Source organism: Symphalangus syndactylus, chromosome 18 (assembly GCF_028878055.3).
Source record: "Symphalangus syndactylus isolate Jambi chromosome 18, NHGRI_mSymSyn1-v2.1_pri, whole genome shotgun sequence".
NCBI lineage: Eukaryota > Metazoa > Chordata > Mammalia > Primates > Hylobatidae > Symphalangus > Symphalangus syndactylus.
The window spans coordinates 57,479,050-57,502,720 of record NC_072440.2 but is presented as its reverse complement, the minus strand read 5'-3'; the positions used below and the strand labels follow the sequence as shown (position 1 = coordinate 57,502,720).

Genomic DNA, 23,671 nt, shown 5'->3' with positions numbered 1-23,671 from the left:
CCATCTAGTCCCTAGTTGCTTATTAATGTTTCTATGGTGGAACGAGAACCTGGAGCTTCCTAGACTGCCGTTTTACCAATGTCAGAATACATTTTTTTAAGTTTTATTACATGAATAAAACAACTGCTAATTGAGGGATTACTGTGTGCTACATTCTTGTCTAACCCCTTTATATGTAGCATGTAATTTAATCCTCACAACAACCCCAAGTGACAGGCACTATTATTTTCTCCATTTTACGGATGCAATTTGCCCAAAGGATCACAGCCAGTAAGTGGTGAAAGCAGGGGAGCAGCCCCAGTCTCTGGTTCAAGCCCCCACATTTAACCACGATATGACATACAGCAGAGTTGGCTGCCTCAGGCCACTTTGCTGTGGCCCTTCTGGTCTGGGGTGCTTTGTTCAGAGTCTGGCGAATATCCACAGTGGATGTTTTCTTCTAGATCTGGTCAGCACTGGTTGTCTTTCATCCTAAGAGGAAGGTGACCCAGCTAGCCAGAGGCTCTGTGAGCACTAGTGGGCTAGACGCTTGTCAGGGACCACGGTGGGAGAGCTAGTCTTTCAGTTGGAAACCTTCCATTATGTTGACACTTTTCTACCTCTTGTATGAAGTGCCAGTGTCTCCAGGAAAGACTCCTCCAATCTCCTGTCTGGGAAAACACCTGGTTGCTGACATCTGGGGAGCAGGGCAGAAGATAGGCCTGAGCATCCTACTTGTCATTACAGAGAATTTCTCTTAATTCCTCTATTTTCAACCTCCACGACTCCCCTCTGTTGTACCTGGTGTCACTTATTTTGCAGACTTTAAGTGCTGTCTAATAGGAACACAATGCAAACCACATTTCAACAAGTAGAAACAAACATGAAATTAATTTTAATACTTTATCTAACCCAATATATTCAAAATACTATTATTGCAACATGGAATCAATATAAAGAAGTATTCATGGGATGTTTTACGTTCTTTTTTTGTACTAGGTCTTTCCTATTTGGTGTGTATTTTACACCTGCTGCACATCTTCCTTCAAAACAGCCACATGTGCTCTTCCGGTTCTAGGCGCTTCGGGAGCCACGGCTTAAGGTGCAGACATGGCCAAGTCCAAGAACCACACCACACACAACCAGTCCCGAAAATGGCACAGAAATGGTATCAAGAAACCCCAATCACAAGATACGAATCTCTTAAAGGGGTGGACCCCAAGTTCCTGAGGAACATGCATTTCGCCAAGAAGCACAAGAAGAAGCGCCTAAAGAAGATGCAGGCCAATGATGCCAAGACCATGAGTGCACGTGCCGAGGCTATCAAGGCCCTCATAAAGCCCAAGGAGGTTAAGCCCAAGATCCCAAAGGGTGTCAGCCAGAAGCTCGATCGACTTGCCTACACTACCCACCCCAAGCTTGGGAAGCGTGCTCGTGCCCGTATTGCCAAGGGGCTCAGGCTGTGCCGGCCAAAGGCCAAGGCCAAGGATCAAACCAAGGCCCAGGCTGCGGCTCCAGCTTCAGTTCCAGCTCAGGCTCCCAAAGGTGCCCAGGCCCCCTACAAAGGCTTCAGAGTAGATATCTCTGCCAACGTGAGGACAGAAGGACTGGTGCGACCCCACACCCCCGCCCCTGGGCTACCATCTACATGGGGCTGGGGTCCTCCTGTTCTATTTGTACAAATAAACCTGAGGCAGGAAAAAAAAAAAAAACAGCCACATGTGACTCATGGCTACTACACTGGACAGTGTCGGTCTAGAAAATCAACTCCTGCGGGGCACAGTGGCTCATGTCTGTAATCCCAGCACTTTGGGAGGCTGAGGGCAGGATTGCTAGAGCCCCGGAGTTCAAGACCAGCCTCGGCAACAGGGCGAGACCTCGTCTCTACAAAAAATCTAAAAATTAGCTGGGCATGGTGGTGTACGCCTGTAGTCTCAGCTACTCAGGAGGCTGAGGTGGGAGGATTGCTTGAGTCCAGGAGTTTGAGGTGGCAGTCAGCTGTGGTTTCACCACTGCACTCCATTTGAGCAACAGAGCAAGACTCTGTATAAAAAAAAAAGAAATGAAACCCCACAACTTATGGTAGCAGAAGGAGTCACCCAGTGATGGAAAGTGAAGAAGGGAATGCAGTTGCCAAGAGAGAATTCCACTAATGCCTGTCCCATTCCCATGTCTATGCCTGATGCCTGCCACCCTTGGCACTCAGAGCCTTCAAGCACTGAGCCTTTCTGGGAGGCTGCTGGGCAAACTGCTTATTTCTTGTTGTTCTCACTCAAGCAGGCCCATGGTTGCAGCTGCTCTGCTATGCCAAGTCAGTTTAACTCTCCCGTTGGCTTTTCTTTGGAAAGAAAAAAAGCTGTATAATACGTGAAATATTTCAAACATTTCAAAGAATGTATGTAGCACATATGTAAGATTCATAAGCCTAATAATCAAATACAGTTGTGAGCGACCTCCCCACACCCCACTTAGGAATTCAAGCGCCACTTTGCTTCTCCCAGTCTTGTATCCCTCTGTCTCCCCACCAGGAACTAGAATTTTGTGTATCACTGTGCTTATTTTTTTCTTTTAGTTTACCACATGTGTATGTATCTATAAGTAATATAACGATCTGCTTTGCTTCTCTATATTGTGCCATATGTCGTTTTTGGCAACTTGCTTTTAGCTGACGTTCTGTTTTCAAGATTCATCCATGTTGCTGCATAAACCCAACATTCACTACTGTTGCTGGTGTATAACATTCCATCATGTGAGCACAGACACTTGGGTTGTTTCCAAGACATATATCAATGGCAAAAATTAAGATGTCTGACAAAACCAAGAGTTGGAGAGGATGTGGATGGCTTGGAATTTTATGTGCTCCTTTACACCCACTCTGGAAAAACTGGACACACAATTTTGCAAGAATTTTTCCAGAGTTTCCCTAAATAGAAATCGTGGATCACAGAAAATAAGAATGTTCAGTTTTGCAAGATAATGTCTCTATTCCAGAGTGGGTGTAAAGAAGCACATAAAATTTCCACACTATCCATATCCTCTCCAACATCTTAATTTTTGCCAGTCTAAGCATCTGTAAAGTGGTATCTCACTGTATGTAGTCTTAGAATACCAACGAGGTTAAATGTTTTTTTCTATGTTTAATCACCATCTATGAAATGCTTTATAGGAGTTCTTTATATACACTGAATTAGAATCCTTATCCTTTATAGGCTGTAAGTGTTGCAAATATCTTCTCTCCACTCTAGCTTGTCTTTTCACAGTCTTTACTGGTGTTTTTTGTCTGTTTGTTTTGGGGTTTGTTTTTTGTTTTTTTTTTTTTTTTTGAGACAGGGTCTCACTCTGATGTCCAGTGGTGTAATCTCGGCTCACTGTAGCCTTGACCTCAGGGACTCAGGTGATTCTTCCCACCTCAGCCTACTGACGAGCTGGGACTACAAATGTGTACCACCACATCTGGCTAATTCTTTTTTTTTTTTTTTTTTTTTTAATAGAGACAGGATTTCACCAAGTTGCCCTGGCTGGTCTGGAACTCTTGGGCTCTGGCAATCTGCCCACCTTGGCCTTCCGAAGTGCTGGGATTCCTGGCATAAGCACCTGGCCTATGGGTGTCTTTCAATAAACGAGAGATCTTAATTTTAATCTAGCAAATTCAGTCATTTTTATTTTAGAGTGAATATTTTATGTGATTAAGAAAAAGGTGGCCAGAGGCTAGGTGTGGTGGCTCACGCACCTGTAATCCCAGCACTTTGGGAAGCCGAGGCAGGCAGATTGCCTGAGATCAGGGGTTCAAGTCCAGCCCAGCCAACATGGCAAAACCCTGTCTCTACTAAAAATACAAAAATTAGACGAGCGTGGTGGCAGATGCCTGTAATCCCAGCTACTCAGAAGGCTGAGGCAGGAGAATCACTTGAACCCAGGGGGTGGAGGATGCAGTGAGCCGAGATCGCACAACTGCACCCCAGCCTGGGCGACAGAGCAAAACTCCATCTCCCAAAAAAAAAGAAAAGGAAAAAGAAAGAAAAGAAAAAGGTAGCTGGGCGCAGTGGCTCACACCCCTGTAATCCAGGCACTTTGGGAGACCGAAGCAGGCAGATTGCTTAAACTCGTGAGTTAGAGACCAGCCTGAGCAACGTGGCGAAACACCGATTCTATGAAAAAATGCAAAAATTAGCCGGGCATGGTGGTGCATGCTTGTAGTCCTAGCTACTCGGGAGACTGAGGTAGGAGGATGGCTTGAGCCCAGGAGGCGGAGGTTGCAGGGATCCAAGAACGTGTCACTGCACTCCAGCCTGGGTGACAGAGCCAGACATTGTCTCAAAAAAAAAAAAAAAAAAGAAAAAGGCACACTTCCCTATCAAGGTCTTAAAGATAGTCTCCTATAATTTATCCAAAACTGAATTTCCTGTATGTTGTGAGTTAGGGATCCAACTGCACCCTTCTCCGACTGTCACAGCACTGTGTTCGAAGAGTCCACCCTTTGCACAGCAATATGAAATTCCACCTCTGGAATTCAAGCTTCTTAGGTCTGTTTCTGACAGCTTATGTCTCACTGGCCAATTTGGATTTCCCTGAGCCAATTTTGAAGTAAATCTTGATACGGGCAAGGCAAGTGCTCCCTCCTCATTCTTCTTCTTCACAACGACCTCTCAATACTAGGACTTAATTCTTCTCAACATTTTAGAATCGACTTATCACATTTCACATAAAACTCACGGAGCTTTAAAGAGGCACTGAATCCACAGAATAATATGAGTTTTTCAAAGATTCTGTCTTCCTAGGCAAGAACATTCTGCCACTATTTATTTGTCTTCTTTAATGTCTCTTAATAAAATTGCAAATTTTTCTCCCTCAAAAATTTTACACATCTTTTGTTAATTCTCGTTTATATCAAAGATGGTTCCACAGGGAAAACAGAAACCATGCTAAGGCATTTCAAACACGAAGGGTTTAATACAGAAAATGGGTGCTTTCAAAACAACTGGCAAGGCTATATAGTGTGAGCGAAAGTAAAGTGGGCTAACTAACTCCCCATCTAATTCCTACAGTTATCGTCAAGAGTCAGGAAGCTCCTACTGCCATCTATAGGTTAGGAAACCGCAAAAATCTGCTGCCAATACTGCAGCTGCTCTGCAGCCCTGAGACAGCTGGCCAGTGGGGGAAGGTAGAAGCCACTGCAAAAAGTCACCTCAAAAATCTAAGCCCATGCACACCCCCCAACATACACTATGGCCTGAGGAAGAAAGGTTCCACCTCCCTTCCACTTGCCACATTTCCCAAGACACATGTCATAGGGCAAATGACACACAAAAGCCTGCTGCCAGGGGGTTCTGAGTGCTACTGCTCCAGCATTCCAGCCTCTGAAACCCAGGGACAAGCCCAGAAGGGAGTGAGTGGGAAGGTACTGAATGCCCAGGCTGTACCTAGCATGTCATTTCCCTCTTTTCGAAAACATGCAGAAATTACTGATCTACTGTTACATCTTTCCCCTTTTTTCGTCCCTTTGGTTTTACATTTTTTATACTCCTTTTTAGCAGGCTTTTAGCAGGGCAATGAAGTAACCTCATACGGTAACTCCAGAAGTCCTTAAGTCTAGTTCAAAAGCAACTTGACTGAGAATGGCCAGGGCTTCCCGAGGGGTTACTGAAACTCTCCTCATACAAAGGAAGGTCACAGCTTTTGAGCAAAGGTGGTTATTAGCTAACTCTCTACTCGCCTCAACAAACACAAAGAGTTTCCTTTTTTGAGAGGGGAGGATGTTGGGGAAAGGGAGAGTGTCAATGAGGACTTGACTCTATATCCATGACTTTTTAAAAATTTCTTTTAAAATAAACTAGAAAAAAAATCACAAGATTTTAGCAGTTATTAATTCAGGGAAGTAAGAAAATATGTATTACATATTCTTTGTACATTTTTATGGCTTAATTTGCTCAGAATCTCAACTTTAAGAACAACTAGAAATCAATCTGCTTGGCCGGGCGCGGTGGCTCACGCCTGTAATCCCAGCACTTTGGGAGGCTGAGGCGGGCGGATCACGAGGTCAGGAGATCGAGACCATCCTGGCTAGCACAGTGAAACCCCTGTCTCTACTAAAAATACAAAAAAAATTAGCCGGGCGTGGTGGCAGGCGCCTGTAGTCCCAGCTACTCAAGAGGCTGAGGCAGGAGAATGGCATGAACCCGGGAGGCGGAGCTTGCAGTGAGCCGAGATTGCGCCACTGCACTCCAGCCTGGGCGACAAAGCGAGACTCCGTCTCGAATAAAAAAAAAGAAATCAATCTGCTCACCCTCCAGACTGTGACACAGCACTATACAAGGACAATCATAGGACCATGAGTCAAGGAGAAGCAGGGTGAGCCTTGTCAGGGCAGTGGCCTCCTCAGCCCACCTGGAACACTCCTAGGCCCTACCGAGCCTCAGTGGGCTTGCACACAAGAGTCCTCATTGTCATGCCTTCACTGCTCGGTCCTGGTGCAGGCCACCACTCGTAACTTTCGGCTTCTATGAGAGATTTTATTTTTCTGTCTAGGGAAAACATATAGCAACCAATGGAACTTCAAGCCAATATTCAAGTGCAGAGTTGATGCCTCCTCCGTACCAGGCCATGTGGTCAAGGGAAATAAAACCTACTCCTTGCCTTCAACAAGTCTTCAGAGCATGGAAAGATGAACAAGGCGGCAACTATGAGTGTGGATACCGCTATGTTCAGTGTGTGTAACAGGACAGTTATTACAAACAACCACAAAAGCAAAGCCAAATGACACTTTGAAAACAGCAAATAAACTCTGCTTCCGTTTGAAAGCGAACCAAGCATCATCTGGTTCTCTCTTCAGGAATTCTCCAAGAGGCTGGATATAAGGTCTCTGTGAGTCAGACAAGGGGAGGCTCCCACTCATAACCACATGGTCGTCCCCAGGCTGACCAACCAGGGAACTTCAGCAGCCCAAGCACTGGGAAGCCCACTGGGAATCCACTTTCTCTGGGCTTTGACTCCAAAGACCCACCAGAGAGGCTCCCAGACAAAGGGGTGTCCCAGAGGCTCCTGACTGGGCCAACACCATGCAAACCCTCATTTGGAAAGGCAAACACCTCCACCAGAGACATGCATAATCTGATGAAGAACGGGCTCCAGGGATGATCAGGAGGGGCCCCCTCTAAAGAGCATTCTTTTCTTTTTTTTGAAACAGAATCTCACTCTGTCACCCAGGCTAGAGTGCACTGGCATGATCTCAGCTCACAGCAACCTCTACCTCCTGGGTTCAAGTGATTCTCCTGCCTCAGCTGGGATTACAGGTGCTCGCCACCACGCCCGGCTAATTTTTGTATTTTTAGTAGAGATGAAATTTCACGATGTCAGCCAGGCTGGTCTGAAACTCCTGACCTTAAGTGATCCTGCCTGCCTCGGCCTCCAAAAGTGTTGGGATTACAAGGCATGAGCCACTGCGCCTGGCTTTTTTTTTTTTTTTTTTTGCGTTTGACACCGAGTCTTGTTCTGTAGCCCAGGATAAAGTGCAGTGGCACAATCCTGACTCACTGCAACCTCCGCCTCCCAGGTTCAAGCAACTTGTGCCTCAGCCTCCTGAGTAGCTGGGATTATAGGTGTGCAGTATCACACCTGGCCAATTTTTGTATTTTTATTAGAAACGGGGTTTCACTACGTTGGCCAAGCTGATCTCAAACTCCTGGCCTAAAGTGATCCACCCACCTCGGCCTCCCAAAGTGTTGGGTTACAGGTGTGAGCCTTCGCACCCAGCCTAAACAGCATTCTTTACAGGCAAATACAATCTGACCAGACCATCTCTGCTTATTTCGGAACCCCCCCCCCTCAAAGAACTACCACAAGTTCAAATGTCACCTAATCCCCTACCTAATACCCTGGTTGGAATGAATTGGTTTTCCTTCAGTACTAAGCCTATAGGAATTACGGCACACCTTTCATGTCCTAGGCCAAGTCCCACTAAGGAAGAAGAAAGGTCTCTGCCCTCTGGGAACTCATGGTCTGGATGGAAAAATCAATCCTGGACACCAGGAATGGTGAGAATTACCAATGGTTCTGATGCTATAAGAGAGGGACAAACGGGGGACTGGAAGAAGCCAATCCATAAAAGGAGGGACCACAGACATTCTCCCACTGTGGTAATATCTGAGCTACACCTTGAAGGACGGCAAGGCTTGTCTATGCAGAAACAGAACAAGGGAATTCCAGGAAAACATAAAGTAAGCACGCATCTAGGAGATTATTAATGGGAGTGGGCACAGGAAACAGCCCAGCTGAGCCACTGAAGGGGAAGTAGTGATAAATCAGGTTGGCAAAGCAGACCTAAACCAGCTTGTGAAGGAGTTTGCATGCCTGGCCAAAGCATTTAAGCCTGTGCTTCTCAAGCTGGGGTAAGACACACTTTCCCCTTAGTGGCTTTATCAGCACCACCTAGTCTTAAAAACGAATTCGTGGATACATGTATATGTATGTCTCACACATTCACACACACATGCACAAGTACTCACTACACCTCCCACCCAACCAAAGTTGAGAACAACGGATCCAGTGAACATTGTTATTCATGGGGTGCCCTGTATTCCTTGAGGGTGCTGGGGCAGAAACCAGGTGAAGAACCTGGTTGTCCGATTTAGACTTTTTGTGGCCTTTCCATACATCTTCAGGAGACTACATAATGGCCAGGAGAGAACCTGCGAGTGCAAAGTTCCAGGTGAATGAGTGAGCAGGAGGGGAGGGCGTGCCAAGGCCAGTCTAAAAGAGCACATTCAGGATCAAGAGGCACCCACATCCAGAGCCAGGATGGGGATAAGGTCAGAGAGGCGGCCAAGGTGCCACCCCTCAGGAGGGGTTCACACGCAAGATCATGCAAGTCCAGGGAGTGCAGCGCCTCCTTAAGTGTGGCCTCCTGGGCATCTCAAGGGCCTCCCCACAGCCCTGCCATCTTGCAAGTTCTGGGATCTGCCTAGGTTGGGCACCTATTTTTTAAAAAGACAGAGAGATAAGAGGAAGGGGTCGGCTCAAACTAACTTTCCAATGTGTTAAGACAGCACACACCTCCACCCCTCACAAGAGGCACAGTCACTGAGCTACAACAAAGAGACAAGGTGGTGTGTACCCCACCTACTCAACACACTCACCTGGACAGTTGGCTTCGTCGCTCTCATCCTCGCAAGTCGCCCAGCCATCACACTGCCAGGGGAGGGGGATGCACTGGATGGTGCCGCTGCGACACGCAAACTGCCCAGGGTTGCACCGCAGCTCTGTGGGACCAGAGGGTGAGAGGCCATTGAGGAAGTGGCAGTAGGTCAGCAAACCATAGCCCATGGGCTGGATCAATCTCTTCCCATTTGTTTGTTGGTTTGTTTATTTATTTATTTATTTATTTTTGAGACAGAGTCTCACTCTGTCACCCAGGCTGGAGTGCCAGTGGTGCGGTCTCAGCTCACTGCAACCTTCACCTTCTGGATTCAAGCAATTCTTGTCCCTCAGCCTCCTGAGTAGCTGGAATTACAAGCATGTGCCACCACGCCTAGCTAATTTTTATATTTTTACTAGAGACGGGGTTTTGCCATGTTGGCCAGGCTGGTCTTGAACTCCTGGCCTCAAGTGATCTGCCTGACTCGGCCTCCCGAAGTGACAGGATTACAGGCATGTACCACTGTGCCTGGCCCCATCTGTTTTTAAAATCAAGTTTTATCAGAACACAGCCACAAATACATATTGTCTATGGCTGCTTTCAAGTTACAGCGGCAGAGCTGAGTAGCTGCAGGAAAGACTATATGGCCTGCAAAGCTGAAAACATTTAATGCCTGGCCCTTTACGAATCTATTACCTAGAGATAAAAACTGTAACACTTAAGATGAAAAATACACTGCAGAACATTAACGGGTTAGATTTTGTAGTAGAAAAGATTAGTAACTTGAAGACATAACAATAGAAACACTCTGAACTAAAACACAGAATGAAAAAATACCAGGAAAAAATGTGCAAATCATCAGTAAGCTGTGAAACAACCTCACACACCCTAATACATGGGGGAACAGACACAACATCTGAAGAAACAATGGGGAAAATTTCCCAATTTGATGAAAACTATAAACCCACAACTCCAAGTACCTCAATGAACCACAAGCACCAGAAATACAAAGAATACAACTCCAAGTCACATTGGAATTGAATTGCTTAAAATCAGCAATAAAATCTTAAAAGCAGGCAGAAAAAGAAGGCATGCACAGAAAAACAAAGATCTAGATGACAGCAGATTTCTCATTAGAAACAATACAGCCTAGAAGACAGTGATATGACATGTTAAAGTTCTGAAAGAAAACGCTGTTGACCTACAATTATTTAAAGCAAAAACACAGATACTATATTGTGCAGTTTATAACATATACAGAAGTAAAATTTTGACAATAATAGCACCAAAGCTAGGAAGAGAGAAACAGAAGCACACTGTTTTAAGGCTCTCAAACTACAGATAAAGTGGTCCATCACTTGAAGGTAGTCTATGATAAGTTAATGATGAACCCCACTAAAATAACACAAGAGTTATAGCAAGTAAGCCAACATAGAAGAGAATAAAAAAAATCCAAAAGAAAAAAAAAAGGAGACAAACAGATGGTACAAATGAAAACAAAGGGTAATATGGTAGATTTTAATTAAACTTGCCTAATCAATAAGCATACAGAATGATCTAAACACTCCAAGTGAAAGGCAGAATTTGTCATGTAGGGAAAAATGCAAGATACAACTACATATTACCTAAAAGAAACTCACTTTATATAGGCATAAATAAGAGAAAATAAAAGAATAAAAAAAGATATACCATGTTAACACTAATCAAAGGATAGCTGGAAGGGTGGGTACAGTGGCTCACTCCTGTAATCCCCAAAATCTCAGCATTTTGGGAGGCTGACACAGAAGGATCACTTGAGCCCAGGAGTTCAAGACCAGCCTGAGCAACATGGCAAAACGCCATCTCTCTAAAAATACAAAAAATTAGCCGGGTATTGGGACAAATGCCTGTAGTCCCAGCTACCCGAGAGGCTGAGGTGGGAGGATCACCTGAGCCTGGAAAGTTAAGGCTGCAGTGAGCTATAATCGTGCTACTGCAGTGAGCTATAATCGTGCTACTGCACTACAGCCTGGGCAACAGGATTGAGACCCTGTCTCAAAAAAAGGATAGCTGGAGTGTATTAATATCACACAAAGTTGACTTCAGTGCAAATATTACCAGGAATAAAGAAGGTCATTTAATAATGATACAGGGATTGATTCAAGAGGACATAATCCTAAATGTTTATGTATCTATTAAAATTTACAAAAGAAACTTCAAAATTCATGAAACAAAAACTACTATAACTGCTAACAGACGAGTCCACAATTAAAGTCAGAGATTTTAATAACCCTCTTGATAGAACAAGCAGATAGAAAACCAGCAAGGGCTGGGCGTGGTGGCTCATGCCTGTAATCCCAGCATTCTGGGAGGCTGAGGCAGGCGGATCACTTGAGATCAGGAGTTCGAGACCAGCCTGGCCAACACGGTGAATACTAAAATACAAAAATTAGTCGGGTGTGGTGATGCACGCCTGTAATCCCAGCAACTTGGGAGGCTGAGGCAGGAGAATCGCTTGAACCTGAAAAAAAAAAAAAAGGAAACTACAAAAGAAGAGCAAATGAAACCCAGCAATAAGAAATAATAAAGATGAGAATGGACATTACTGAAATTGAAAACAGAAAAATAATAGAGAAAATAAGAAAAACAAAAGTTGTTTTTTTGAGATCAGTAATATTAATAAACCTCTAGACAGTCTGATCAGCAAAAAAAATAAAGAATACAAAATACCAGGCTGGGTGTGGTGGCTCACACCTGTAATCCCAACACTTTGGGAGATGATCCAGCAGATCATCTGAGGTCAGGAGTTCGAGACCAGCCTGGCCAACATGGCGAAACCCCGTCTACTAAAAATACAAAAATTAGCCAGGTGTGGTGGCCCATGCCTGTGGTCCCAGCTACTCAGGAGGCTAAGGCAGGAGAATCGCTTGAACCTGGGAGGCAGAGGTTTTAGTGAGCCAAGATTACGCAACTGCACTGCAGCCTGGCTGACAGAACGAGACTCCATCTTAAAAAAAAAAAAAAAAAAAAAATACCACTGTCAGAAGAGAGATGTCATCACTATGGATTCCAGAGAAATTATAAAGGCTAACAGAGGAGGGGTGAAGAATAAGGTAATAGTATGAAAAACTTTACGTCAATAAATCTGACAATTTGGATGAAATACACAAATTCTTTGAAAGATGAAATGCAAAGTTCACTCCAAAATAAATAAACAATCTGAACAGCCCTAAAAGGAATTGAATTTTTAGTTAAAAATCTTCAAAGGAAACTCCAGGCACAAATAGCTTCAATGGAAAATTCCTCCAAATATTTAAGGAAGAATTGATGTCAATTCTATACAAACTCTACCATAAGTTCAGATATTTAAAAATTACCATTAGCAATAGTATCAAAAAATAAGAAATACTTAGGTATAAATCTAACAAAAGATGTCAAGTCCTGTACACTGAAAAATTTTCAACATTGCTGAAAAAAAAACATTTTTTAAAGACCTAAACCTTTAGGGAGACATATAGTGTTCATGGACTAGTAGATTCAAAACTATTAATATCAATTATACTCAAATTGACCCACAGATTCAATTTAACCCCAATCAATATTTCAGCAGGACTTCTTGTAGAAACTGAGTGACTCTAAAATTCATATAGAAAGACAAAAGACAGAATACTCCAAACAACTTTGAACTGAAAGAACAAACTTGGAGGACTCCACAAAGGAGCAATAATCAAGACAGTGTGATACAAGCATCAAAACAGACATCAAGATCAAGAGAACAGAACAGAGTGCAGAAACAAACCCACACATATGTGACCAACTAATTTATGACAAAGGTACAAAGGCAGCTCCCTGGAGAAAGAACAGTCCTTTCAACAGAACGGTACTGGGAAAACAGGGAAGAAAGAAAAATGAAGAGGAGGAGGAGGAGGAAGGAAAGGAAGAAGGAAGGAAGGAGTTCATCTACAAAATGAAGTTAAAAAAAGGAGGAGGAAGAGGAGGAAGAAGGAAGAAGAGAAGGAGGAGGAGGAAGAAAGAGGAACAAAGAACAACTACCTTGATCCATTCCTTGAACCGCATAAAAAATTCAGAATAGCCAGGCCCAGTGGCTCACGCCTGTAATCCCATCACTTTCGGAGCCTGAGGCGGGTGGATCCCCTGAGGTCGGGAGCTCGAGACCAGCCTGACCAACATGGTGAAACCCCGTCTCTACTAAAAATACAAAATTAGCCAGGCAGGGTGGTGCATGCCTGTAATCCCAGCTACTCGGGAGGCTGAGGCAGGAGAATCGCTTGAATCTGGGAGGCGGAGGTTGTGGTGAGCCGAGATAGTGCCATTGCACTCCAGCCTGGGCAACAAGAGCGAAACTGTCTCAAAAAAAAAAAAAAAAAAAAATCAAAATAGATCATAGGCCTACAGGTGAAGCCTAAAACTATAAAACTCAGAGAAGAAAACACAAGAAGAAAATCTTCACACCCTTGGTTTAAGCAAATACCTTTAATATATCTACCAAAAACACAATCTATAAAAGAAAAAGTTGATAAATTGGACTTCATCAAAATTGAGAACTTTTGTTTTTCAAAAGACATGTTAAGATAATGCAAAGACAAACCACACACAGAGAGAAAACATTTGCAAATCATGTATCTGATAAAGGGCTTGCTTGTATCCAGAATATATAAAGCATTCTCAAATTTCAATAAGAAAACCCAATTTTTTAAACGGGCATGGGCCAAGTGCAGTGGCTTATACCTGTAATCCCAGCACTTTAGGAGGCCAAGGTGGGAGCAACACTTGAGCCCAGGAGTTCAAAACCAGCCTGTGCAACATAACAAGACCTCATCTCTACATTACCAAAAAAAAAAAAAAAAAAAAAAAAAAAAATTAGCTGGGCTTGGTGACACATGCCTGTAGTCCCAGCTACTCAGGAGGCTGAGGCAAGAGGACTGCCTAAGCCTAGGAGTTGGAGGCTGTGGTGAACTAGGATTGCAATGCTGCACTCCAGCTTAGGCAACAGCAAGACCTCCCCAACTCTAAAAAAAATAATAATAAATAAAATAGGCAAAAGATCTTAATGGTCGCTTAACCAAAGAAGATATACAGATGGCTAGCAAGCACATGAAAAGATGCTCAACATCTAGTCATTAAGGAAATGCAAATTAAAGCATGAAGAGGTAGGGCACGGCGGCCCATGCCTGTGATCCCAACACTTTGGGAGGCTGAGGTGGGTGGATCACCTGAGGTCAAGAGTTTGAGACCAGCCTGGCCAACATGATGAAACCCCACCTCTACTAAAAATGCAAAAATTAGATGGGTGTGGTGGCGTGCACCTGTAATCCCAGCTATTCAGGAGGCTGAGGCAGAACTGCTTGAACCCAAGGAGATAGAGGTTGCAGTGAGCCAAGATTGCACCACTGCACTCCAGTCTGGGCAACAGAATGAGACTCCGTCTCAACAAACAAAAACAAAAACAAAAAACCATGAAGAGAAACCACTTACTAGAATGGCTAAAATGAAAAAGAATGACCATACCAAGTGGTGGCAAGTGTGTGAAGCAACTGGAACTCTCCCAGTGAAAATGTAAAATGGTACAACTTCTTCAGAAAACAATTTGACAGTTTCTTTAAAAACTGAATATATACCTACCATATAACCTGACCATTCCATTCCTAGGTATTTAACCAAGAGAAATGAAAGCATATGTCCATACAAAGACTTGTTCATAGTACTTTTATTTGTAATATCCAAAAGCTGGAAACAAACAGTGTCTATCAAGAAGCAAATCGGTAAGTTGTGTACAGCCATACAATGGAATACTACTCAGCAATAAAAAGGAATAAGCTGTTAACACATTCCGCAGCACGGATGAATCTCAAAATAATTATGTTGAGTGAAGAAGCCAGATTGTACTGAAAAGAATACCTACTGTATGACAACATTTATATAAAAATCTAAAAAATGCACTTGCAGCTATCATGACAGAAAGGGATGGCGTGGGAGGGATTACAAAGGAGCACGAGAAAACCTTTGCGGTGACGATACTCTGTTTTCGTTATCTTGACTGTGGTGATGGTTTCACAGATTTATACATATATGAAAACTCAAATTTGGCCATGCGCAGAGGCTCACGCCTGTAACCCCAGCACTTTGGGAGGCTGAGGCGAGTGGATCACCTGAGGTCAGGAGTTCGAGACCAGCCTGACCAACATGGAAAAACCCCATCTCTACTAAAAATACAAAATTAGCCAGGCGTGGTGGTGCATGCCTATAATCCCAGCTATTCTGGAGGCTGAGGCAGGAGAATCGCTTGAACTTGGGAGGTGGAGGTTGCGGTGAGTCGAAATCACGCCATTGCTCTTCAGCCTAGGCCAACAAGAGCAAAACTCTGTCTCAAAAAAACAAAAAAACTTGGCCAGGCGCGGTGGCTCATGCCTGTAATCCCAGCGCTTTGGGAGACCGAGGTGGGCAAATCACGAAGTCAGGAGATGGAGAGACCATCCTGGCTAACACGGTGAAACCCCGTCTCTACTAAAAATACAAAAAATTAGCCGAGCGTGGTGGCAGGCGCCTGTAGTCCCAGCTGCTCGGGAGGCTGAGGCAGAAGAATGGTGTGAACCCGGGAGGCGGAGCTTGCAATGAGCCGAGATCGCGCCAGTGCCCTCCAGCCTGGGCGACAGCGCAAGACTCCGTCTCAAAACAAACAAAAAAACCTCAAATTTTACACTTTATGTATCATTTATTATAAGTCAATTATACTTCAATAAGGCTTTTTTTTTAAACTATTATGAAATAGATTTCTGTTTAAATAAACAGGAAACAACTTTGAGGTCAAAAGATACTGACCACAAGGCTAAAAATCCAGGCACCCTGTGTTCTAGGACTAGATACGCCTGGAACTGAAGAACTAAACTGAATCATGGCCCACCTAACATGCTTGCTCCTCTGGAAAAGACAGCCTTGGCCTACCAGATCTCACCCCCGCCATCCATACAGGAGCTAGGTCCTTTTCATAATTATAAACCCAGGGCTTGCGCCATGACTGGTACTGAAGAATTATTTGATGAGTAAATCAGCAATTGGGACGAGCTCTTCTGGCATAACATCTGTCTTCCTCAGCCACAATTAACCATAAGAACAAGAACCTGGAACCCTCCATTCTTCCTCAGTGTATTCTAGGTCTTCAGTTTTATGGTAAAAATTTCTAATTTCTTACTATTTTGCCATAAAAAGGCAACATGAATGGAACTGGAGGACATTATGTTAAGTGAAATAAGCCAGGCACAGAAAGACAAATTTCACATGTTCTCATTCATATGTGGGAGCTTAAAAAAAGTTAAACTCATGGAGCTAGAGTGGAATGGTGGTTACCAGAGGCTGGGAAAGGCGGAGGTGAGAAAAAGAGGCTGGTTAATAGGTACAAAAACACAGTTAACGGAAATAAGGAATAAGGTCTAGTGTGACTATAGTTAATAATAGTTTATCCTATACTTCAAAATAACTAAGCAGAATCAGAACGTTCCTAACACAAGAAAAGTTATAAATGCTTGAAGTGACAGATACCCCAATTACCATAATTTGATCATTACACATTCTATGCTTGTATCAAAATATCATATATATCCCATACATGTAACTACTGTGTCCATAAAGTTTTAAAAAAATTTTTTTAAAGACTAATGCAGAAAAAAGAAAAAAAAACCTCTAATTTCCCAAACTATACTGAGAAAGAGTTCATTAACTGAATAGAAATTTAGCAACAGAACATTCTTTTTTATTTTTTAGAGATGGGGTCTTACTATATTGCCCAGGCCAGAGTGCAGTGGTGGCTATTCACAGGCACAATCATGGTGCCTCAAAGTCAAATGACTCTCCCACCTCAGACTACAGGCCTGAGCTACCATGCCCAGCAGAATATTTTAACAGTGTCCATTCTACTAAAAAAAAAAAAAAAAAACCAACCTATGGTGTTGTTCAAAGTAAATTCATAGCTCACATCACAGCCCTCCAAATCTACGCCCTAACATATCATACCCTAGGCCTAGCAAAACTTCAGTGCACTACCTTAAATTATTTTTGGAAATAGTTGAGTAAGAAGTAATAAGTAACAACACTGGGAGTTTTCTTTCTCCATACCCCTATATCCTCCAAAAGCAAATGTCCTGGGGTCAGCCAAGTCTTCTCTGGCAAACAAGGCCCCTTCCCCCATGCACCACATCCACCTTGCCTTGCCTTAGCTGCTTCTAAGTAGTACTTGTCACTCCTGGCTTCCTATATATTGGTATATAGTAAACATAGATAGATAGATAGATAGATAGATAGATAGATAGATAGATAGATAGATAGATAGATAGATAGATAAAGTGAAGCAGCCAGGTGCAGTGGCTCACGCCTGTAATCCCAGCACATATACATATGTAAGTGAAGCGGCCAGGTTCAGTGGCTCACGCCTGTAATCCCAGCACTTTGGGAAGCCGAGGCGGGTGGATCACGAGATCTGGAGTTCAAGACCAGCCTGGCCAAGAAACCTCGTCTCTACTAAAAACACAAAAATTAGCCAGGTGTGGTGCGGGTGCCTGTAATCCCAGCTACCCCGGAGGCTGAGGCAGAGAATTGCTTGAATCCAGGAGGCGGAGGTTGCAGTAAGCTGAGATCGCACCACTGCACTCCAGCCTGGGCGACAGAGCAAGGCTCTGTCTCAAAAAAAAGTAAAGCTTCCTGAGGGCAGAGGTCATGTCTGCACTGTTCACTCCTGTGTTCCTAGGGCATAGCCAACCACACTTAGCGTCCATAACTCAAACACACTTGAAGAATATTTCTTCTCTCCATACTCTAATCTATTCATGTCTGGGAAAGGCTCCTAAGGCCCAAACAGCCTTCCTCTTTGAGAAGTGCCCATCTGGCCACTCCATGAGTGCCACCTGCCCTGCCCCAGGCTGGGCCAATGAGAAGAGTCTGTAAGGTGATGGGAGTGGGAAGATCCAGGCTAGCCAGACTGAGACAGTCACTTGAAGTTTTGTGCACCCTGAGGCAGAAAGAGGTAAGGGGTAAGACCAGAAGGGCTGAGAAAGGGGAGCAACACCCTTCACAGTCCCATGACCCCGAGGATGGCTGTGGTTCCTCCCTGGGCTCAGGGAAAACTTCCTCCTACAGCTACTCCTTACAACCAGACAGCTCTGGCTAAAATAGCCCCCACATGGATTTTCTGTCCTTTTCTTTCTTTCTCCAGACTTAAAAAAAAAAAAAAAAAAGTTATCAAAAGAGGAAAAATAAGCTATCAGCAGAATAACTGTCTTGCTACATCCTGAACACAGCTGGGCTCCCCACTGCTGGGCCTTAGTCCATGGCATCCCCTCTTCCCAGGTCTCAAGACACACCACTCTCCAGGAACCCCTCCCCAAACTCCCCTGAGTCAGCCTTCTTGGCCTAGCCCTGTTTTCCTAAGCAGCTCTTCTCTGTTCTTGTCTTCACACCTTGGTAGGGTCAGCACACTTTTCCCTCAAAGGCCAGATGATAAGTATTTCCAGGTGGCCAGCTTCGCAGGCCACCCTCTCTCTGCCACAGCTGCTCAACCCTGCTGCCGTGGAGCTAAAGCAGCTGCAGATAATATGGGAATGCGTGGGCATAGGCATGTCCAATACAGCTTTAGCGAAAAACAAAAAAAAAAAAAGTGGCCAGTTGCAGGTGTAGTTTGCCAAACCCTGTTCTGGGGTATACGTATAGGGACATTTTACATACATGTAAATGTTTTGTTTTTTGAGACAGGGTCTCGCTCTGTCACCCAGGCTGGAATGCAGCAGCATGACCACAGATCACTGCAGCATAGACAGCCTGGGCTCCAGTGATCCTCTTGCCCCAGACTCCCAAGTAGCTGGGCCTACAGGCGCATATCACCATACTCAGTTAATTTTTTTTTTTTTATTTTTAGTAAAGACAAGGTCTTGCTATGTTGCCCAGGCTGGTCTCCAACTCCTGAGCTCAAGCGATCCTCTCACCTTATGCTCTCAAAGTTTTGGGATTACAGGCATGAGCCACTGTGTCTGGCCGAAGGACACATCTTTATTGCTGCCCCATACTCCATGTCACCAACACCCCACACATGGAGGCATTCACTAAATGCCTAATGAACTGCACAGCTCAAAATCTTCCCGTATTCTGCTAGCAGACAACGAAGTGTCAGAAGTTCTCCAACAGGGAAGGTTTTCTCCCTTCGTGATCCATCCGTCAAACCGGGTCTATTCTGGAAGCAACTGAAGATCACTCATTAACACTGGCACCTACTCTGTGCCAGGCAGTTCTCCAGGTGACAGGGCTGTGGTAATGAACAAAGCAGTCAACTCCAGGACATGACAGAGCTTGCATCCAGCACAGCACGCCAGATGGTGACTCCAACAGGTCAGACTGGCATTGCTTTAGCTGGACATCAACACTGTGTTTCCACTGACTACGTGTGGTGACTCACACCTGTTACCCCAACACTTTGGGAGGCCAAGGCAGGTAGATCACTCGAGCCCAGGAGTTCCAGACCAGCCTGGGCAACATGGTGAAATCCCAGCTCTACTAAAAATACAAAACATAAGCCAGGTGTGGTGGTGTGCATGCCTGTAGTCCCAGCTACTCAGGAGGGTGAGGTGGGAGAATCACCTCAGCCTGAGAAGTCAAGACTGCAGTGAGTCACGATCACACCACTGCACTCCAGCCTGTCTCAAAAAAACAAAACACCACAAACAACAAAACATTGCCTGTCCTTTCTCAATATCCTCCACAGTCTCTCTGTAAAGCAGTAAGTGCAATTTCTGCCACATACAAAGTTGCTTAAAAATAGTCACCCTTAGCCAGGCGTGGTGACTCACGCCTGTAATCCCAGCACTTTGGGAGGCCAAGGCAGGTGGATCACAAGGTCAGGAGTTCAAGACTAGCCTGGCCAAGATGGTCAAACCTCGACTCTACTAAAAATGCAAAAAAATTAGCTGGGCATGGTGGCACACGCCTGTAATCCCAGCTACTCTGGAGGCTGAGGCAGAGAATTTCTTAAACCCAGGAGGCGGAGGTTGCAGTGAGCCGAGATTGCACCACTGCACTCCAGCCTGGATGACAGAGCAAGATTCTGTCTTTAAAAAAAAAAAAAAAGTCACCCTTGGCCAGGTATGGTGGCTCATGCCTATAATCCCAGCACTTTGGGAGGCCAAGGCAGGTGGATCACAAGGTCAGGAGTTCAAGACCAGCCTGGCCAAGACGGTTAAACCTCGACTCTACTAAAAATACAAAAAAATTAGCTGGGCATGGTGGCACACGCCTGTAATCCCAGCTACTCTGGAGGCTGAGGCAGAGAATTTCTTAAACCCAGGAGGTGGAGGTTGCAGTGGGCCAAGATTGCGCCACTGTACTCCAGCCTGGGCAACAGAGCAACACTCCGTTTAAAAAAAAAACAAAAAACCTGCCACATCAGCAGTTCCTAGACTTCTTCATTCTAAGACATCTTAATACACTTAAAATTATTGGAGACCCCAAAGAGCTTTTATTTATGTGGGTTATATCTGTCAATATTTACTGTATCAGAAATTAAAACTGAGAAATTTGGCCAGACAAAGTGGTTCACATCTGTAATCCCAGCACTTTGGGAGGCCAAGGTGGTCGGAACACTTGAGGTCAGGAGTTCAAGACCAGCCTGGCCAACATGATGAAACCCTGTATCTACCAAAAAATACAAAAATCAGCCGGGCATAGTGGCACGCTCCTGTAGTCCCAGCTACTCGGGAGGGGCTGAAGTGGGAGAATCACTTGAACCTCAGAAGTGGATGGTCCTTTGCAGTGAGCCGAGATTGCACCATCGTACTCCGGCCTGGGCATCAGAGCAAAACCCTGTTTCAAAAAAAACTTGAGAATTTTTTGAATACAAGAATCCCAAGCACCTGCTCAAAGGTTTTAACCTTTTAATAGAATTATCAAATGCTCACTATTCCACTCTCTTAGGCATGTACATAGTACAGAGTACATGCCTTAGTACATAGGCATGTACTCAAGAGAACTAAAAGCAGAGACTCAAACAGATGCTGGCACACCACTGTTCCCAACAGCATTATTCATACCAGCCAAGAGGCAGAGACAACCCAAGTGGCCATGACAGATGGGAGGATAAATAAATGTGTTATAGCTCTACAAAAGAATATTATTCCACCACAAAAACAGCAGGCATGTAGTACCCCATGCGCAACGAAGTAATGGTGTACCGTGTCGCTTCAAAAGTAAATGTGGGGCCCGGCATGGTGGCTCATGCCTGTAATCCCAGCACTTTGGCAGGCCAAGGTGGGCAGATCACCTGAGGTCAAGAGTTCAAGACCACCCTGGCCAACACGGTGAAACCCCGTCTCTATCAAAAATACAAAAATTAGCCAGGTGTGGTGGCGCACACCTGTAGTTCCAACTACTTGGGAGGCTGAGAATCACCTGAACCAGGGAGACGGAGGTTGCAGTGAGCCAAGGTCATGCCATTGCACTCCAGCCTGGGCAAAGAGAGCAAAACTCTGTTAAAAAAAAAAAAAAAAAAAAGTGAATGCAGGCCAGGCATGGTGGCTCACCACACTTGTTGGTAATCCTGGAACTTTGGGAGGCTGAGGCAGGTGGATTACTTGAGTCCAGGAGCTCAAGGCCAGCCTAGCCAACATAGTGAAACTCCATGTCTACCAAAACTACAAAAATTAGCCAGGCGTGGTGGCACACACCTGTAATCCCAGCTACTTGGGAGGCTGAGGCACAAGAATTGTTTGAACCTGGGAAGCAGAGGTTGCAGTGAGTCGAGATCGCATCACTATACTCCAGCCTGGGTGAAAGAGTGAGACAAAAAATAAAAAAAAAAGTGAACGTGATCAGCCATCAGCCATAAAAAGGAAGAAAATTCTGACACATGCTACAACATGAATGAACCTGGACAACATTATGCTAAGTGAAAGCAGACAGACACAAAAGAGGCAAATAGTATATGATTTCACTCATAAGAAGTACCTAGAGTAGTCAATTTAATAAGGATGGAAAGTAGAATGGTGGTTGCCAAGGACTAGGGGTGAGGAGAATAGGGAGTATTGTCTAATGGGTTTAGTTTCTGTTTGGATTGACAAAAAAGTTCTGGAAGTGGGCAATGGTGCTCGTTGCATAACATTCTGAATGTTCTTAGCGCCGCTGAATTAACCGTACACTTAAAAATGGTTAAAATGGGGCCGGGCGCGGTGGCTCACGCCTGTAATCCCAGCACTTTGGGAGGCTGAGATGGGCGGATCATGAGGTCAGGCAATCAAGACCATCCTGGCTAACACGGTGAAACCCCGTCTCTACTAAAAATACAAAAAATTAGACGGGCGTGGTGGCGGGCACCTGTAGTCCCAGCTACTCAGGAGGCTGAGGCGGGAGGATGGCGTGAACCCGGGAGGTGGAGCTTGCAGTAAGCCAAGACCACACCACTGCACTCCAGCCTGGGCGACAGAGCGAGACTCTGTCTCAAAAAAAAAAAAAAAAAAAAAAGGTTGAAATGGGGCTGGGCATGGTGGCTAATGCCTGTAATCCCAAAACTTTGGGAGGCTGAGACAGGAAGATCGCTTGAAGCCAGGAGTTTGAGACCACCCCGGACAACATAGTGAGACCTCATCTCCACAAAAAATAGAAAAATTTGCCAGACATGGTGGCATGCACCTATGGTCCTAGCTACTCTGGAGGCTGAGATGGGAGGATCACTTGAGCCCAGGAGGTCGGGGCTGCAGTGAGTTATGATTTGACTGCACCACTGCACTCTAGCCTTGACAACACAGTGAGACCCTGTCTCTAAAAAAGATAAAATGGTAAATTTTATGTTACATATATCTTACCACAATTTAAAAAAGAAATGAAATACTAACACATGCTATAACATGGATGAACTGTGAAAACATAATGCTAAGTGAAAGAAGCCAGACACAAAGGACAACATATTGCATGATTCCATTAGTATGAAATATCTAGAATGGGCAAATCTATACAGACAGAAATTGCCAAAGGCTGTGGGCAGGGCAATTGGGGAGTTACTGTTTAAAAAGTATAGAGCTACTGTTTGGGATGATAAAAAAAGAAGTTCTGGAAATGGGTAGTGGTGCTGGCTGCACAACATTCTGAATATTCTTAAAGCCACTGAATTGTGTACTTAAAAGTGGTAAATTGTATGTGTATTTTACCACAATAAAAAAAGGTTTTTTTTCTTTTTGAGAAGGAGTCTCGCTCTGTCACCCAGGCTGGAGTGCAGTGGCACGATCTCAGCTTACTGCAAGCTCCGCCGCCCGGGTTCATGCCCTTCTCCTGCCTCAGCCTCCCGAGTAGCTGAGATTACAGGCACGCACCATCACGCCCAGCTAATTTTTTGTATTTTTAGTGGAGACAGGGTTTCACTGTGTTAGCCAGGATGGTCTTGATCTCCTGACCTCGTGATCCACCTGCCTCGGCCTCCTAAAGTGTTGGGATTACAGGCGTGAGCCACCGCGCCCGGCCAAAAAAATTCTTAAAAAAAAAAAAAAAAAAACAGAGGCCAGGTGCAGTGGCTCATGCCTATAATCCCAACACTTTGAGAAG

General features: G+C 44.6%; 1 protein-coding gene and 1 pseudogene across 6 annotated transcripts in view; one reads left to right on the top strand and one right to left on the bottom strand.

Annotated features, from left to right (window-relative positions):
• Positions 1–23,671, bottom strand: part of DGCR2 (DiGeorge syndrome critical region gene 2) — an 85,585-nt gene that overhangs the window by 43,961 nt on the left and 17,953 nt on the right. For 3 of the 6 annotated variants that reach the window (XM_055253618.2, XM_055253622.2, XM_055253617.2), the window contains exon 2: positions 9,111–9,233. The exons of 2 other annotated variants lie outside the window; for them this stretch is intronic. In XM_055253618.2, the coding sequence (XP_055109593.1) occupies positions 9,111–9,233 (123 nt within the window). Of the gene's footprint in view, positions 1–9,110; positions 9,234–13,141; positions 13,935–23,671 lie in introns of those variants that run through there. One more of the 6 variants, XM_063623354.1, reaches the window with a different exon arrangement.
• Positions 1,042–7,113, top strand: LOC129468485 (uncharacterized; annotated as a pseudogene).